Source organism: Medicago truncatula, chromosome 3 (genome assembly GCF_003473485.1).
Source record: "Medicago truncatula cultivar Jemalong A17 chromosome 3, MtrunA17r5.0-ANR, whole genome shotgun sequence".
Taxonomy (NCBI): Eukaryota; Viridiplantae; Streptophyta; class Magnoliopsida; order Fabales; family Fabaceae; genus Medicago; species Medicago truncatula.
Window position 1 is genome coordinate 29138101 of NC_053044.1, and position 20208 is coordinate 29158308.

Genomic DNA, 20208 nt, shown 5'->3' on the forward strand with positions numbered 1-20208 from the left:
CAATAGATAAAAATATCAAATAACATCATTGAATTGAAATACCAACATGTGAAGTAGTTATGACCCAAAAAAAAATTAGCAATTTTTCATCCCAACTTACGAAAGAATGTTGATTTCACAGTAGCCCCAACCATAATTTAAAATTTTACATTCACTTTTCTTGAGAGGTTCAGTGAACATCGTAAAGTTTGGAGATCTATTATAGTCATTAGATAAATTGGAACAAAGTGTGATCATTGAAACATGAAGGATCAATTCAGGATTTGTATCACTAGGCATGGCCATGGGTAAAAAGGTTGGCTTCAAAAAGTCATCATGAAATACCAAGTGAAACAACAAAGCACAAGAAGAAAAAAAAAATGAATGCATAATTCCATACACAAACCAAATGTATGCAACTAAATTGGAGCAGTAACAGTAGCAAGAAGAACATCAGATTCATAGTGAATAATCAAAATCTCTAGGGACATACTCCTGCTACAAGCGAAATTCATCTCGCGACTCATTGAGATTTTACGTGCCACAGAACATCATTATAACCTTCACGTTCCTCACCATAACCCTACAAGAAGCGAGCAGTTAAATAATGAAAAAGCAACGCAAAACACGAACCAAATATTTGCCATAGGTTAAGAGCGATATGAAGATCGTGAATTCAACTCCTCCAACTAACAAGATAACAACAAACAACTACAATTTTTGATTGAAAAGACAAATAATGAGTCTATTGGAATAAATATGACTATCATAATTTGGTGTTAATGCTAAAGGATGATAATTTCAATCCTCTACTTGAGAAGTTTTTTTTGGAATCCCCTAATATTAGGCTGAAAAAGAAATTTGAAGTAAGCAAGGATATCTTCAAGTAAAACCTCAAAAACCAGTTAGAAAAATAGGTTAATTTGAAAGCTGTTTTTCCTCCTAATAAATCATTAGTTGGTAAAATATATGGAATCTGAGTTTTAAGTGAAGATGAGGGGAAACACAAATCAATGTACTATGAATATTGAAAAAGAAAATTGAGAAGAGAGCTGATCTTTAACTGCAACAGAAGTTAAGAAAAGGTCTGATACAATTTCGGCGGGTTAGTTTGACTTCTTTAAAAATAAAAATAAAAAGGTTATGCTAAACTCACAAACCATCTGCTGTCAAAGTAACACATGCATTTTTTTTTAAATAGTGCATTCAAAACCTAGCATTTTATTGAAAAGTGTTTTTTAAAATTTCAATTCATAAGTAACTCCCTTCTTTTGTGGTTTACCTTTCCAGAGAACAAAATAAACAACTGAATTGGTTAGGTCATCCCACAAAATATTCACACAATCTATTATTATAAACTGACAAGGATTTTAAAGCAAGTAAGCAATATACATGAAGTAACATAAATTCTAACAAGTAATATGAGAAAGAGAAACTCACTTTCAACTAGTTGAAACCAAACTTTCAACGTAATCCTTGGCCCACAACCACTGTACTTTATTAGTAATTTGAATTGGCTCGCCTCTATTTTCTCTGCATTTATAGATAAATGCTGCGTCGATTTGATCATTTGCTAATATCAATGCATCACCTTTCTTAGAAAGGTACAATGGCAATAACTCCATCGTTTCAAATTTCAATAAATATTGGCTTGAACAAATATTCTGATAACTAATTTTTAACAATTGAATCCAAGACTCTTGAACTCGAAAATCCTTCATTTTCCATATAACAAAATGGCTTCCCTTGAAATCATGACCAAAACAAAGGGAGTCCATCAAAACCACAATTGTTGGCTGAACACGTGGCACCTCGTCAAAACCCCGAGGTAGCAACAACTGAGTGTATGACTCAGTGGACAGATCAAGCGAAACAATCACATATTGCTCAACAGTAATCTTACTAACATTATCAAATTCATAATCTGAATAGAAGTAATTGTGAAGTGCCAACCAGTTAATAGTACCACTCAAGTAAACACCTTGGTTCTTATCATGATCAAACCAATAAAGTGGAAGCACAGGGAAACATTGAATGTTTCTCCATGAATCATCCTCCATGCTGAGAACTTTCACCACACTTGTTCCATCAACACTCTCCACTATGAACGCTAGTACCTTATAAGTTTTACTCAAAATATCATAACCAAAAGAGAACTTAAAATCTCTAGACAAAGTGATTAAAATGTTTCTAGATTTGGTTCGAGTCGCTGGGTTCCAAAAATAGAGATAATAATGATAATCAGGGTTTTGAATATCAACCAAGCATAGCAATCCATTGCATAAACCAATAATCCACCATTGGTTGAATGTACCGCTCTGAAAGGGTGTGGTATACTTGTTTCGGAGTAAACGAGAAACAGACAAAAATATGATATTACCATCCTCACGCATGAGATCGTCTTGCCACATTAATGCGAGATGTGGGTTTCTTGCAGATTTCACGAGATGCATTTGAACGAAATAAGGATCGGAGATGAGAGTTTTGTAGAACTTGCTAACGCACCTGAATTGCATGAGATATTTCACGGGGAGCCAAGAGATGATTTCCACGATCAGTTCAGAGGGGAGGAAGGCTGCTGATGCCATTGAGCGGTGTCTTTTGAGTGGAACCCTAGCCAACCGCCGATTCCTAACAGAAGGAAGCATTTTGAAGGTTTTTATTTTTTGACAAAAAAACATTTTGAAGTTGTCTTTTTGACTGAGAAAACAATCTAGTTGTGCTAGTACGCTTTATAACCTAAAAATTACTAATTTTATTTTTTCCTAAAATAATTACTATTTTTTTATAGGCTTAATACTAGTTTTAGCCCTCTAACTTTTCCAAAGTTATGATTTTGCCCCACTAAGAAAAAAAACTACAAAACTGCCCCTAAATTTTGCAACTGTAACAGTTTTGGCCCCCCAAGACCAATTTTTGGTAAAAAAAAATTAAAAACTTAGGGGGCCAAAACTGCCACAAATGCAAAACTTATGAGGCGGTTTTGTAGTTTTTTTTCTTAGGGAGCCAAAATCGCAACTTTGAGAAAGTTAGGGGGCTAAAACTGATATTAAGCCTTATTTATATAATACTCAAATAATTACTATTTACGTGAACTTCGACCGAATCAATATTAAACAAAATTTAGGTGAATTTTGTATGGTTATAACAAACCCAAATAAAGTCTTCATGAGCTTAGCTTGGTTGGTAAGGATAATGTATAATATATGCAAGGTCTGGGGTTCGAACCTTGGACACCACCAAAAAAACCCAAAGAAAATTGTGAATTTGAGAAATCATTGTTAGCTATGAGTATTTTATGTCAAGAATATACGAAAAACACTTGTCGAATTGCATCTAAGTTTTATCAATAAATATTTTAGTTGTTATTTTAATCTGGATGAGTCTCGAATAGCATTACCCTCAAGTGACAGAAATAAGAAGAAACTAAAAACATGTTAGTTATTAAGATTAGAAGAATGCTAGCAACACACTTTAATATTTATTCTTTTACTGAATGAAATCAATGTATGTGGATGTCATTTTAAAGTGTAGACTCACATTGATTTAAACAATAAGAGAGTCAGTCTTAGAATTCAAAACAAAATGTTGCTGACATTCCTCGATTGGAGGAATGCTATCCAAATCCTATTAAGATCGTAGGTATAAGGGGGTATAAGGTTGACTTTTTTTTTCTTTCTTTTGAATGCCAAATATCAGAAATTAGTTCTTATGTTAGTTTTTTCTCCTTCATTTGGGCTTGAACCAAGACCTTTAATTCCTTCTCACTTAACTCAAACAAGTTGAATTGATAAGGTGGTTTCGTGTTTGATTCTTACTTCGCATAAACTACCCATCATGTTAGATGTAGCCTCCGATCCAATAGTGTGCTGGTCATTTTGCTTGCTGTCATTTGTTGCAGGAAGTTGATGGTACATGGATCCACTTCCGTGTTGACGAACGATTCAATCACCACAATGATAATATTTTATTAGTTTTAGGATTAATTAAAGTTTCATATCCACTTATGTTGTTTTAATTGTCTAACTAGACTCTAATCATTCGTACCCATATATCTTATTAAAAGAAAAGGGAGAATACATTAAAAAAATATTGAAGGGACATAAACCTTACCTAATAAATCTACACATTAAGAGGCACTAAAAATAAATTTTGATGAAGGACTGCTCCAGCCGATTCCAAGATTCCAATCTTTGCTATTCAAATTTTGTGGTAACTAAATATGAGATGAGCAATGATGGTTCTCAATTCTCATTATAAAAATACTTCTTATTTGATATATCTCATATATATATACTCCCTCCGTCCCAAATTGTATGACGTTTTGAGCATTTCACACATATTATAAAATGTAATTAATATTGTGTGGGAAAGAGATATTATGAGTTGTTTTACAAAATTGTCCTCAATAAATGATATGAGAAAGATAAATGAAGGAATTGAAAGAAGAGAGAGTAATAAATAGTTAAGGATATAACAAGAAAAGTAACATTAATTTTTCATTGATATTGTAAAGCGACATACAATTTGGGACAAATATTTTTTCTAAAGTGACATACAATTTGGGACGGAGGGAGTATATTATTCCAGCTTATAATGACTAATAATATTATTCCATTCTAATTCAAATTCTTGATAGGACTCTGAGTTCCAAACACATATGATTAGTAGAATCATTATTCTCATTTAAGAACCTCTTTGATTGCATTCTTCATAGCCTGGTCTTGGTCTGCTATTATCATAACAGGTTTATGTCTCTCCATTGTACTATATGTTGTATCAAATGAAACCACATCTCCAAACAAAGAGTAATTTTTTCGACAAATTCCATCAGCCCAAAACACATTTTTCAGCTTCCCTTTACCATCAACTTCTTAATCATAGAAAAATGAAGGGTTTATCTCCCGTTTTCTTCTAAAATTATCAATAAACATATCTGCATCAGAGTCTTTTACCAATTTTTTGATCTCTTTGTGTGCATCCTATGTTTTCATAACCTTCGACCTACTCCTTCATTATTTGATAACTTTTTGAAGTCCCTACATTAGCTCTACTGCAGGAATAAAATATATTCTTATGAACACTAGTTACACTCCTTGCTGATCTTAAGAATTGCTTCTTACTAGGTGACACTAGTCCATGTGAATGACCTTCATAAAACTTTGAGACTTCAAATTTACCATCAATAGTTCTCTTGAAAACAATTCTTGCATTACATCCCTCCCGTGTCAATTTCTTTTTTCTACTCTTAGACAGACTATTTTCAGCAAGAAGCAATTGAGGCGAGTCTATCTTTTTTTCCTCTTTAAAACCCTCTTTTGAGCAAAGAAAATATTTCCATTGGACACCATCTTTATATTTTGTTTTAGTCGAATTACGCACACTAAAACCACCATCTTTATCATATTGCCATGATTGTAAGAAATTCTAGGTTACGTTAAATCAGTACATCCTAGTTCTCGGTTTTTGCAGTTTTGGCTAAGACAGAAAAATTGCAATCGATCAAATATATGATAAAGAGATAGAGAAAATTAACAATATCGTAAAACATACATAAAGCAGCAGATCGGATGAAACAAATTTACTCAGAAAATTAACAACTATCGTAATATATGTCCAACAATTAACAAAGTAACAATCTAATATTTATTTTTTAATATTAAATAAAATATTATATTTAGGGTTTTTTTTAGCAAATTATATTTAGGGTTAACACCTCAAATAGTCCATTTAATTTAATAGGTTTTGAAAAATAGTTTTTATGTAAGTGATTTTGAAATCATCCTATTATAAGGGCTATAATTCAGACTTCGCCCATATATTTCATTGATACGGGGAAGGTAAAATATGAAGAATCCAAAATTACATGGCTGAAATTTATATTATTTTTTTATTTTATATAGGCGATTCTCATAACTCACCCAAATTACGGTTGTTATTTGAGGTATATTGAGCCTTATATTTAAAGGGAACTAGAAAACTAAGGATCGATTTTAATTCAGCATTTTCCTGTTAACAATTTTACTATAACTAATTCAAATTTAAAAAATATAAACTAAATTTTGAAACTAGAATTTAAACTAAGACAACATAAATATTATGAAGAAAAAACAAATGAATCAAATTAAAGTAGATATATAAATTTATACGCACAGACAATGAAAAGAAGTATAATAAAAAAAAGGATGGTTGTGTCCATCTTTCCGATAACTACTATATAGACTAAATAAACCTTTTGAGTTGGACTGTCAAAATTACTCATACTTGGTGTGAAGGCAACAGAAGTGCAGATTGACTTGCTAATTTCAGCATTTCAATGGATTTTCTAGATTTACATATTCTTGAGACTCCCCCTAGTGAGCTTCAGAGTCTTTTGTTTGATGATATTTCCGGGGTTTGCATGCCTAGGAACGTCCTCTTAGTTTTCTTTTTCTTTGGGCTTTGCCCTCTTTTGTACCAAAAAAAAACCTTTTAGTTGTTATTTTGATGCGGCAATAATGCATCTCAAATAGAATTACCTCAAGTGAAAAAAGTCATTGAAAACTAAAAATGTTTTAGTTATTTTTTTTTTGACAATAAAAATGTTTTAGTTATTAAGATTGTAAGTATACGAGATATAGGCTGGCTAGGTGAGAGAGTTAGATAGTAGAGGGATGGAGGTGGTTTTGATCTCGATTCTCACCTTCAAAATAAACTAACAAGTTAACAATTAACATATTTTGACCATTTCTAACAAAGAAAAAGATTGTAAGGGTGGGTCAATTTATTCCCATAAATTTACTAAATAGCAGTTTAATTTTTTAACTTGAAAAATATCAATCAATTTAATTTATTTATTTTTCAAATTTTAAAGATTGTATGTTTGTCCTAATAGAGCAAAAGAATATTTAAATAATTTTCAAGATTGTATGTTTGTCCTAATAAAGCAAAAGAATATTTAAGTCAATCGATACGTCTTTTATTAGTTTTGATGGATCTTTAAAAAAAAAATATTTTGATGAAAGATTATACTATTTGATATTCTTTAATTTAAAAGACTATTGTGCTACTGTTTTGTAAATTTGAGAGGATAAATTGATCCATAAAAGATTCAATAAGGATCTTGTTCTTGTGTGAATTTATGTGATTTATCACCTGGATCGGTGATATGATCTTCAAGTCAAGTGTCTACGCTATGTGGATAGCAATTATGTGAATATGTTAAGTAAAACTCCCTATTTATATACTGAGATTGTAACTCAATAAGTTTTGTTTCTTGTGGTAATTAAATACGAGATTAGCAATAATGTTTATCTTATTTGAGTGTGTTTAATGATGTTAGGAACGGTGAAAACATATTAGTAGAGTAGTTTTTCGCACTACATCGTTTATTATGTATTATTTGATGTTAGAATAATCGGTATATGATTTATTGTTGTGTTTTTCAGCGAGATCTAGTGGCCAGCTTCCTCAAACATCCTTCACCGCTTCCGCAACTGCCACTCTGCTTCTTTTCCTTCTTAGTTGGCTTCCTCGACCTTAGATTCCATAACTTCACCCGCTCATTGTTCAGATAAAGGAAGAATCAAACAATGAGCGGGTGAAGTTATGGAATCTGAGGCCGGGGAAGCTAGCTAGAAGGAAGAGAAGCAGAGCGGCGGTGGTGGAAGCGGTGAAGGAAGTTCGAGGAAGCCGGCGACTAGATCTCGGTGTAGGGCGAGGAGAGGCCGGTGGCCACGCAAAGGATGAAGGTGAAGTTGAGTCTTACAGATTGAACATGATTTCATGCTCTTCACTGGTCAGAAGCCACCAAAAAAACCGAATAAGAGACCAAAAATTGTTCGGAAAACCCTTGAGATAATCATATTCTCACTCTTTACTTTTATTTTGATTCAATTTGTTCAACTTGTTTTAATTTTATTTATTCATGTCATTAATATTAATATTTATGATGATCAATTCATGAAGATGATGATGATGAAATTATTTTGATATATTATATTTGTTTATTTATTTATGCTTGTTTTGGAGTAAACTAGAAACGGCGAAATGTTCGGCTTTACAATCCTCACAGCTGGGATCGTCTTGCTTCTTTAGTAATAGATGTGGGTTTCATGCTGATTTATTGAGATGCATTTGAATGAAATAAGGGTTTTGTTGAACTTGCTAACGCACCTAACGGGAAGCCGGGAGATGATTTCCACTATAAGTTCATCAGGGAGGAGCCGGGGAGATGATATGCACGATAAGTTCATCAGGGAGAAACGTCACCGGCCCAATAGCTTCTTCTTCCGTTGAGCGGTGGCCGCTGTTCAAGTTGAGTGGAACCCTAGCCCCCTGAAGTCGGTGACTCTCAACTATACTGCTCTTATATTAAGCCTCAGGATGTTAAGTTGCATCTGCATCATCTAATTATCTGCCTTCTACCAAAAGCATTTTATCCTTATAAACATAGCAATTAGAACAAAACAAGTATATATGACCTAAATTATGATTATCAAAGCTAATAAGAAGGAAAATATGATTATCTGCCTTCACTTTCACCCTTATATCCTCCCAAAAACTCTTGAAGAAAGAAAATTAAAATAATCTGAACCTAGACTTTTGATCCCATCCCAGAGGTAGACCACCTCTATAATCTCCTTTGAAAACAACCTTGAAAGTTTCAAATTTTGATCCCTCGAGAGTACCGGAAACTTCACCCAAACTCGCCTTAAATTGAAAACTATGAACACATTATAATAATGAAAAAGTTCATATATATGGATTTTTTTTTATAAATATTTTTTTTTATTAAAAGCAATCCAAAACCCTACAAGAAGCCAGGGTTAGAGCATATGAAAATCGTGAATTCAACTCCTCCAACTAACAAAATAACAGCAAGAGTAAAATGATGAGTCTATAATTTGAATCCTCTACTTGAGAAGTCTTTTTTGGAATCCCCTAATATTAGGCTGAAAAAGAAATCGGAAGTAAGCAAGAATATCCTGAAGTAAAAACTCACTTACCAATTAAAAAAATAGGTTCTTCCTAATAAATCAGTAGTCGGTAAGATGGAATCCAAATTTTTATGAAGATGAGGGGAAACACAAATCAACTATGAATATATTAATTAGATAGAAAGTTGAGAAGAGGGCTGATCTTTAACTATAACAGAAGTTAAGAAAAGGTTTGATCCATGAAACATAAATACTCTTTGGATTAGGCATGTTCTGGTGTCGGATACGGATCATGTCCTACACCAACTTGACGGTTGACACATACGATTATATTGAATTATGTCATTTTTTCAAATTACTATCAGTATCGAAGTGTTCGTGTACGTGTCATATTCGTGTTTGAGTATGTTCTTCATAGGGTCTGCTAAACTCAACAAATCATCTGCAATTAAGGTAACATGTGTATTTTTTACTCTCTTCCTAAACAAAAACCTCATAGAGCAAAGACAAGGAAAAGGGTAAAAGACCGTGAGTTTAGAATAGTGCATTCAAAATCTAGCATTTATTGAAAAGTGTTTTTGAAATTTCAATTGTTCTAATAAAACCCCTTTGGTATGTCCCTTTTATTCAACTTATAAGTAACTCCCTTCTTTTATGGTTTACCCTATCCATAGAACAAAATAAAAATCTTTTCTAATATGAAAGTAACCAATACATATAAAATGAGCCTCTTAAACTAATTTAGTACATTCAACACTAAGGCTATGCTTGGATTAGTGGTATGTGGTGGAACAGAATGGAATAGAGTGGGTTATAACATCATTCCATTGTTTGGTTTTGTAATAAGTGAATGGAATGAAATGAAATATAATGGAACTCATTCCATCCAATACCACCCACTATTCCAATTTTTCATTCTCCCCAATTTGGGGTGTATGCAATGAAATGGAACAACCTTAATAATGTAATTACAATTTTGTTCCATCCATTTTCCAAATAATGAAATGAGAAGTTTATTCCGTTCCATCATAAAATATCCAAACAGTGGAATGAAATATCTATTCCATTCGATTCCATCCCTCTCTATTCCACTCCGCTCCATTCCATTTCATTCCGCTTGTTTTAAGTTATTCAAACATAGCCTAAAATTCAGAAACCCGTTATTAAAAAGAATGAACACTCAAAGTCATAGGTTAGTTATCGGTTTGAACAGGTAAATCTTTGTATCTTCACAATCTAAATCTTTCACTTCTTCAACTTAGCCTACTAAGTCTTCTGCCTCAATTTCAATCCCGACACACAAACCATATAAATTATAATGATTAGTAGGCTTGGCCATCAAATACCAAACAAATAAGATTTTATATTTTTACCATTTTCTTTCTCTTTTTAATATGTTCACAAAGAAGTTTTAATCAATAATAATTATTATTATGAGAAAATGTCCCACATCGGATAACATGAAGAGTTATGCAAAGGTTTGGTCATATAAATAAAAGTCTTGTATGTTAGTATTTCTTGCACCAATAGTTAGTGGGTTTTGCTATAGCTAGCAGTACCTCTATTATTTAGTCTTTGTAATTATCAATTACATTATACAATTCCTTTCTTTCTGTTCTTAGATTCCATAATTTCTTCCGCTCATTGTTTAGTTAAAGGAAGAATCCAACAATGAGCGGTTGAGATATGGAATCCGAGGCCGAGGAAGCAGCGCGGAGAGGCGCGGAGAGGCGAGGCGTGATATCATGCAGAAGCTGAATAAGAGACCAAAAATTGTTCAGAAAACCCTTGAGGTAATCATATTCTCACTCTTTACTTTTACTTTGATTCAATTTTTTCAACTTGTTTTAATTTTACTTATTCATGTCAATAATATTGATGATGATGAATTCATGAAGATGATGATGATGAAATTATTTTGATCTATTATATTTGTTTATTTATTTATGCTTGTTTTGGAGTAAACTAGAAATGGCGATATATTTCGGCTTTACAATCCTTACCATTGGGATTGTATTGCTTCATTATAATAGATGTGGGTTTCATGTTGATTTATTGAGATTCATTTGAATGAAATAAGGGTCGGAGATGAGAGTTTTGTAGAACTTGCTAACGCACTGAATTGTATGAGATATTTCACAGGATGTCGGGAGATGATTTCCACTATAAGCCCATCAAGGAGGAGTAGGGGGATGATTTGCACGAAAGTTCATCAGGGAGGAACACCGCCGACACAATAACTTCTTCTTCCATTGAGCGGTGGACGCTGTCCAAGTTGAGTGGAACCCTAGCCAAACACCAATTCCAAACAGAAGCAAACATTTCGACGTTGTGTTTTTTGAGAAACAATCTACTTTAGTAGTAGAAGTTGTACCCTTTGACCTAAAAGTTTTTATATTGTTTTTTAATTCTTTAACTAAAATAATTATTTATTTATTTTTTAATATTAAATAAAATATTATATTTAGGGTTTTTTTTTTTAGTAAATTATATTTAGGGTTAACACCTCAAATAGTCCATTTAATTTAACAGGTTTTTAAAAAATAGTATTTATGTGAAAATAAAAACATTGATTCCATCTCAGTAATTTTGAAAACCTCATATTTAAACCATGATCTACTTTCAGACATTTTAACCTTTTATAAGGGTTATAATTCAGACTTCGCCCAAATGTTACATTGATATGGAGAAGGTAAAATATAAAAATCCAAAATTACATGGGTGAAATCTATATTATTTTTTTATTTTATATAGGCTATTCTCATAACTCACCCAAATTACGATTGTTATTTGTGGTATTAAGCCTTCTATTTAATGGGAAATAAAAAATTCAAGATCCTTTTTAATTCAGCACTTTTAAAAAATTTACCCTAACTAATTCAAATTTTTATAAAATATAAATTAAATTTTGAAATTAGAATTTAAACTAAGACAGCATAAATAATATTATGAAGAAAAAATGAATTAAATTAAAGTAGATATATAAATTTATTCGCACGCATATATATATATATATATATATATATATATATATATATATATATATATATATATATATATATGGGGATTTATAACTTACACCCACCTCACTAATTTACATCCACTTTTTTCCTTAAAAGTTTGTCCTTACTATGTTTTTTACCTTAAGCATGCCATTTTTTTGTTTCTGTTTTTGTATTTTTTTTAAACAAGAACAAAAAAATTCAATAAATACATAATCCGAAGTCCCTGAAAATTTGTGAAAAAATAGGAGAATATAAAATTAATTAGAATATAAACAAAAGGGAGTTTTATTCAAATATAAATGGGTGTAGCTTGCTAACTTGCACCTTAATGTTTTTAGGTGGGTGTAAGTTAGAATGGGGTGGGGGGGATGGTTATGTCCGTCTTTCTAATGGCTGCTATATAGACTAAATAAACCTTTTAGTTGTTATTTTAATGCGCCAATAATGCATCTCAAATAGAATTACCTCAAGTGGAAAAAGTAATAGAAAACTAAAAATGTTTTAGTTATTAAGATTGTAAGTATATGAGATATAAGGTTGGCTAGGTGAGAGTTAGATAGCACAGGGATGAAGGTTGTTTTGAGCTCGATTCTCACCTTCAAAATATATTAACAAGTTAACAATTAACATATTTTGACCATTTCTAACAAAGAAAAAGATGGTAAGGGTGGGTTAATCCCATAAATTTAGAAAATAACATTTTGATCATTTAAATTGAAAAATATCAATCAATTTAATTATTATTTTTTCAAATTTTAAATAATTTTATAGATTGTATGTTTGTCCTAATAAATCGAAAGAATATTTAAGTCAATTTATATGTCTTTTATTAGTTTTGATGGATCTTTACAAAAAAATATAAATTTTGATGAAGGGATTGTACTATTTGATATTCTTCTGTTTTGTAAATTTGAGAAGATAAATTGATCCAAAAGAAAGATTCAATAAGGATCTTGTTCTTGTGTGAATTTATGAGATTTATCACCTGGATCGGTGATATGATCTTCAAGCTATGAAGCACAAAAACCGACACGAATATCGGACACGACAAAGACCCCGACAACCGAAACAGATAATAATTTAAGAAAATGATATAATTCAGTGTAATCATAGGTGTCGTGTTAGTGTCTAACATCAACGCGTGTCCGATTTTGGGATACGCTGATTTCGAGGAGTATCTGTGATTCATAGTCTTCAAGTCAAGTGTTTATGCTATATGTGCCTCTGGTCGTGCACTCCTTTTCCAAACAGGAAGGTGTACCTGCAAAACATACTACAGTGATAAAGTAAAACATGGTGCAAGTAGATAGAAATTATGTGAACATGTTAAGTAAAACTCGCTATTTATATTGACACTCCAATTATTATGCTCCAGCCTGTTGCTATCTTCGTTACTGAGATCATTACTCGATAAGTTTTGTTTCTTGTGGTAATTAAATACGAGATAAGCAATGATGTTTATCTTATTTGAGTGTGAAGGTGAAAAACACAAGAAGGGGGGGTTGAATTGTGTTTTCTTTTTCTCTTAAAAAATACTTCTTCTGATAAAACTTCAGAAGCAGTTTGAGTGCTTCTGATGAAATGATCAGAGTCAGATTGCAGCGGAAAAGAACAGAGCAGAGAAAAGAAAGACAAAGACACAAGCAGTTATCCTGGTTCCTTCCACAACACGGAAGTAGTCCAGTCCCCCTTGCACTTCCAAGGAGATTTCACTATAATCACAAAGATTACAACTGCTCAATACTTTCTAAGTATGAGACTTCACAAAAATGCTCAAGCACACACGCAAGAGTCTTCCAATGCTCAAGCACTAAGCAAGAGACTTCTAATGCTCAAGCACGCAGGCAAGAGACTTCTGATCAAACAAAAATACAGAGAATTGAGTTTGACTTGAACACTTGATATACAATCAGTGGTGTTCACAATACAATACAATAAAGACTCTAGACTTTGAATTTCTAAGATGTATCAAATCAGTGCAGAAATTCAGTGTGCTTTGTAGAATCAATTTGACAGAGTTTTGGCGCTTTTGAACTTGTATATCTCTATCTTTTATCTTCAAGTCTTCACTCCTTTATATAGAGGTGTGAAAGAGACGTTGAGATAATCAGCACGTCTAAAGAGTCGTTTGAAATCCTTTGATCATCCACCAGTAATCCTTTGCCTGATTTGGGTGTAGTCCTTTGAAGAATAAGCTTCAAATTCATTCTCATCTTAAACGTACAACTTCTGCAGGCATGGCTGTTGTCTTGTCTTGTAGCGTAGATAGAAAACAGAGTAGTGGAGGTAGTGGTTGTACACTTGTACTTTGTCAACTCTATTAACGAGAGACAAGTGCTCAGTGCTATCCATATATCCGTTGATACCTCCCTTTCAATTCTTCGTTCTTCTTGGATAAGACTGAATTGAGAATCAACTACTTTGAATCTTCAGTTTGATTAAAGGATCAAACGTAGCTTTTGGTGAAGATATTGCTTCTGATGAAAACTTTTGCTTCTGATGACCTTCTGCTTATGATGACGTCATCACTTCAGAAGCACTTCAGCTTCAGGAGCAGTTTTCTTCAGATGCTCAGAATTTCTTTTTCTTTCCATTGTTCTTCCAAGACCTATTGAAATAACTTGAGTAGTCTTTGGTCCTGTACACTTGAACAATTATTAGTAATAACCAATTGACAATTTTTAATACCTTGTTATCATCAAAACTCAATAAGGTTCATTGTGAAACACATTTTGTTCCAACAATATCCCCCTTTTTGATGATGACAAACAATAGTATTTAAAATGTTCAATTGTTGTTGATCTAATTAATAAGTTGACTAATGGGATAGAGGTTTGTAAGCTCCCCCTGAGTCTAATAGATCTTTAGGGTGAGGTTTGTAAGCTCCCCCTGAGTTCTATTCTTATTAATTAAATTTCAATAAAATACTCATAAAAATAAATAATATCAGAAGTATTTAAAAAAGTTTTGAAGTGGTTATAGTGGGGCTCAGTGCCTTAAAATACTATACATTTACTCCCCCTTTTGTCATCAACAAAAAGAATAAAAACAAAAGAAAGAGTATCAGAGCAATAAACATATAACCCTTAAAATACAGTATATCAGAGCAAACAACATTAAAATGCAGCAAATATTATCAGAGTATAAAGCTTGTAAGACATATGATTCAGAAGCAAATGATAATATTTATATATATAGAAAAGTTAAGATACAAATGCAAGGCAACTAAAGTACTTAGAACAAAGATTAAAACAAGCAAAGAAAATTGGGTGTGCAACTAAGGTTGGGCTTGCTTATACATCTGTTCCAGGAGATACTTAATTTGCTCATCCTTCTTCTTAAGTAGCTCATCCTTTTCTCTCATTCTTCTTTTAAACCCAGCATGAATTCTTGCAGCCCTTGTGATGTACTCTTCTTCTGGATAGAAAGGAGTGATGTCCAGCAGAGGCACATAATTCAGCTCTTTCACTTTAGCTGCTTCATGCATATCATCCAACATCTTTTTCAGTATGGCAGAGTGAGATGAGACACACTTAGTGCTTAGCTGATCCAGCAGCTCATCAAAACTCTTCTTCAGATCCATCCACTGATCAAGATAGTGAATAGGAGGTACAAGAACTGTTCTGCGAAGAATCAGTATCTGAATCTCATCACTAAGCCTGATTAGCTGTTCATCTATATACTCAGATTCTAGGATGGTGTCTAGGATTGGTGTTTGAGATGTAGAAGGTTTATTTGAGGCTGTTTGTTGGTCAGAAGAGGTTAGGTCAATTATTTGTGGTTCTGGTTGTTGTTGTTGTTCTGTTGTTTGATGGTCAGAAGCAACTTGTTCAGAAGCAGCTTGTTCAGGAACAGTTTGTTCAGAAACAGTTTGCTCAGGAACAGTTTGCGTTTCTGTTTGTTGGTTTTCTAAAACAGTCTTTTCAGGGACTGTCTTAGAGGCCTTTGTAGGTGTAGGTTGCATTTCACCACCTAAATGTTTTTCTAGATTGTGAAGTGTTGAGGATTCTTGTTGTTGGGGGATTTCTGAAGTAGTTGCTTCTGAACCTACTTCAGAGGCTCTTTGTGGAGTTTGGTCATTTTGTGGGTTTGTTTGGTTAGGTTCTTGGTTGGGTTCAGGGTGTTGTACACTAACAGGTTCTGGAATTTCTGGATAAAGTGGATGAGTAGCAGGCAAATTGAATTTCTCACAGAGTTTAATCCTATTCTTAGAAAATTCTATTTGAGTTTGCTCATAGTCAAATGTTCCAAAGTCTGTTAGTTTGGTAGGTTTGGTTTTTAGAAGTTTGTCTATGTGTTGACTAAGGGGTTGGTCATCTGATTCAATTGATGATGATGAGGGTGAAGAGGGTAGAGTAGGAATCTGAGTATAGATATCAGTTTTTGATGAAATACCTGAAGATTGAGCTTCTGGGTGAGCTGCTTCTGGAGCTTTTGAAACAGGTTCTGAAGAAGTGGCTCCTGAAGCTTGCTTATTCTTCAAGGCTTGTGATAGCAGAGTTGCTCCATACTGAACAGTTTCTTGCTCTAACTCAGATGCTAAAGCAGCAATGTCAGGAGTAGGCACATACCCTGCAGCCTTGAGACGCTCATCGCTTTGCTTCTCATACAGTTCCTTCATCCGTTTCCTCTCTGCTATCTTGGATGCAGAATACTCCCTAGCATATTGCACTTGTTCCTCAGAAGCTTCAAAACTGGGCATGACTATAGGCTCAGTAAGAATAGTTCTCTTTGCTTTCTTAGGACTTGACTCTTCTTCCCAGTTATCTTGAAGTTCTTCCATCATTTCCTCCCTGCGTCCTTCAGCTGTCTTCAGATTTCTTGAAATTGAAGATCTCTTCCTTTTAATGGTTTGAAGAGCAGCTTCTCTTTTCTTCTTAGGACTCTGAGGTTTTTCAGAATCAGCTTGTTCAGAAGCAACTTGTTCAGAAGCAAGCTGTTCTGCTGTTTCTTGAGCACTCCTTGTCCTTTTCTTGATCAGTGGGACTTCATCCAAGTCCTCCACTTCCTCTTGAATAGTGGACAATGCTGATTTTTCCTTCTTAGCTTTCTGATGCTTCTGAGCACCCTTCTCAGTAGCATCATCAGCAAGATACTCTTCCTTGGTGATCTGCTTCTTCTTTGACTTTCTGCCTTTGGCCACAGGCAAATCACCACCATACATCTCCTCAGGAACATCTTTCAAGCTAATCTTCTTCTTGTAAGTTTTGTAGAAGTCCAAGATGTAAGCCCTTTGCACATCCAGGGGATCCTTCTTGCAGATAGGGATGTGATGAGTGACTAGATCAGATATGGCATCAGATTCATGCATATCAGAATCTAGTTTCTTGTAAGCATTTGTTGGAATCAATTTCATCTTCACAAGAGTTGATCCATTGATTATCTTTCCAGTGACTGCTCCCAGCTTCTGGTTATCATAAATGCCAACATCCTTCAAGGCACTTAGTATTCCTCCTTCTTGAAAAATTACAGAGAGCAGCCTTCCATAAGGAACAAACTTCCTGTTCTCCATCTGACTCTTCTTTAGTTCCTTGATCATGTACTTGAACATGTACTTAGGAACATTCATCGTGGTCTCTTGAGTGATGGTGTGATGCAGGAAAACCTTGTGTCCAAGTGAAGGTTGATCACTTCCTCCACCTTTGGGAAAGATGTTCTCATTTTGGATTTTCAGAAGCATCTTCTTCTCCATGCTTAAGGTGCTGTATGATTGAGCAACCTTAGACCCATAAATGGTTTCATTAACAATTTCCTTCCAGGAGCTGGTTCTTGGATTAGGAATCTCTTCTCCAAAGTACTTGCCAGAGGTATCCCTTCCCATGGCTTGAGCAATAATCTGCTCATTTATGGTTACAGGAATACCCATGACATTTGATCTTATCTCTGTACCAGTGAAGGAGAGTAGACCCATTTCTTCTCTGGTTTTTCCCTTCAGAGTAGGATCAACCAGAATCAATTGAGCTTCTTCCTGTCTAGCAGCATCAATGTCAAAGATTGAAGCCCTTACCCAGAATTGTCTGACCAGAACTTCATACGTTGGACCATTGAGAAGACTGAAGTAACCCATTAGCTTTTGTTTCTTGTAGAACCTTACTAGGTCGCATCCATGGTGTGTTAAGGAGGCGAAATCCACTGGATTTTCTGCTTGAATGATTAACTCCCATTCTTCAATAGACATGGTTCTTCCTTTTATCTCATACGCAGGAGTATCTATTTCCATATTTGAAGATGAACCACCAGCAGAACTTGAGCTTTCCATTGATTTGAAGGAGTTTTAGGGTTCTAAGGTGTTTTGAGAGGGAGAGTGAATGCGCTTACTTCGCAGAGGGTTGAGAAGAAAATAGAAAGTGTTTGTTGTGAAGTGAGTAGTGTGTGAATTGACTTAGTGTTTTTAAGTAAAACGTTTGCAATTCAGAAGAGACAAACAAACATAGCATTAATGACAAATTGGGGGCGCGTGTTAGTATGTTTAAAAGCAAATAAAACATCATTGCCCTTTTTGTTATACTCCAATACAAATAGACCAAGTCAGAGACTCTTCAGAAAACTACCTTTTGGGTAATGGGACAGCTGTTACAAAAAGTAACTGCCAACGTTCCCACTAACCTTGCTATTCAGAAGCAAAGAATACCGCTTCTGAAGTCTTAGTGCTGACGTCATCTTCAGAAGCACATTTTCCTCAGAACCTCAGTTAAGAGCTTCTGATGGACCAGATGCTTCTGAATAGACTTCAGAACCAAACTTCTTATTCAGAGGCAAGCAATTTTTCAATCAGACACAAAATGCATGTTCAAATTTTTCTTAATAAAATCAAATCTTTCAACAGATAAAGGTTTTGTAAATATATCAGCCCATTGATGTTCAGTATCAATGAATTGTATATCTAAAATCCCTTTTTGAACATAGTCTCTGATAAAATGGTGTTTGATTTCAATATGCTTGGCTCTTGAATGTAGAATTGGATTCTTTGACAAACAAATAGCAACAGTATTATCACAAAAGATGGGAATACTGTTAGCATTAATCTGATAGTCTTCCAACTGATGTTTCATCCAAATTAGTTGTGTGCAACAACTTGCAGCTGAAATGTATTTTGCTTCTGCTGTAGACATAGCAATAGTTGCTTGTCTTTTCCTTGCCCAGGATATCAGATTCTCTCCCAGGAATTGACAATTTCCACTGGTTGATTTTCTTTCAATCCTGTCACCAGCATAATCAGCATCACAGAATCCAATCAACTTATAATATAGGGATTTCCTATACAGGAGTCCAAGATTAGTTGTTCCTTTCAGATACCTGAAGATTCTCTTAACTGCAGTTAAATGAGATTCTCTAGGATCTGATTGAAATCTTGCACACAAGCATACACTGAATAAAATATCCGGTCTAGATGCAGTGAGGTATAACAGAGAACCAATCATACCTCTGTATAGCTTCTGGTCTACTACTGTTCCAGTATCTTCTTTGCTTAAGGTGCAGGTTGGATGCATTGGAGTGTTCATCACTTTACAATCTTCTAGCTTGAACTTCTTCAGAAGCTCCTTTGTATATTTTGTTTGATGAACATATACTCCTTCTTTACTTTGGTTGATTTGAATTCCAAGAAAGAACTTCAATTCTCCCATCATACTCATTTCAAATTCATCCTGCATTAACTTAGAAAATTCTTTGCAAAGAGATGCATTAGTAGAACCAAATATTATATCATCAACATATATTTGTACAATCAAAATGTCTTTCTTAAGAGTCCTTCTGAAGAGTGTTGTGTCAACTTGTCCTCTTTCAAAATCATTTTTAATTAAGAAATTACTTAGTCTATCATACCAAGCTCTGGGAGCTTGTTTCAAGCCATATAGTGATTTCTTAAGTCTAGAGACATGGTCAGGATGCTTAAGATCCTCAAACCCAGGAGGTTGTTTGACATATACTTCTTCTTCAATGACACCATTAAGAAAAGCACTTTTGACATCCATTTGATACAATATTATGTCATGATTAATTGCATAGGATAGAAGTAACCTGATTGCTTCCAATCTTGCAACTGGAGCAAATGTTTCAGTGTAATCAATGCCTTCTTGTTGACTGTAGCCTTGAGCAACAAGTCTGGCTTTGTTTCTGGTTACTTCTCCTTGTTCATTCAACTTGTTTCTGAATACCCATTTTGTTCCAATAATGTTCTTCTGAAAAGGTTTGGGTACCAGATCCCACACATCATTCCTTTGAAACTGATTTAGCTCTTCTTGCATAGCTAATATCCATCCATCATCTGAGAGAGCTTCTTCAACAGTTTTAGGCTCAATTATTGA

The 20208-nt window shown here is 33.9% G+C and overlaps 1 protein-coding gene across 1 annotated transcript; it reads right to left on the bottom strand.

Annotated features, from left to right (window-relative positions):
• Window positions 1–1421: 1421 nt before the first annotated feature.
• Window positions 1422–16685, bottom strand: LOC25490914 (F-box/kelch-repeat protein At3g23880). The gene is made up of 2 exons (XM_039832041.1): window positions 16474–16685; window positions 1422–2484 (listed from the first exon to the last, which is right to left on the bottom strand). The coding sequence occupies exons 1-2, from the start codon at window positions 16683–16685 to the stop codon at window positions 1422–1424; spliced, it is 1275 nt and encodes a 424-aa protein (XP_039687975.1).
• Window positions 16686–20208: the final 3523 nt, after the last annotated feature.

Coding starts and splice junctions, on each gene's coding strand:
- LOC25490914 (XM_039832041.1), bottom strand. CDS start 16,685: ATGGAAGAACTTCAAGATAACTGGGAAGAAGAGTCAAGTCCTAAGAAA. Junction 2,485..16,473: donor GAGCGTCTCAAGGCTGCAGG/GTATGTGCCTAC, acceptor CATGCAATTCAG/GTGCGTTAGCAAGTTCTACA.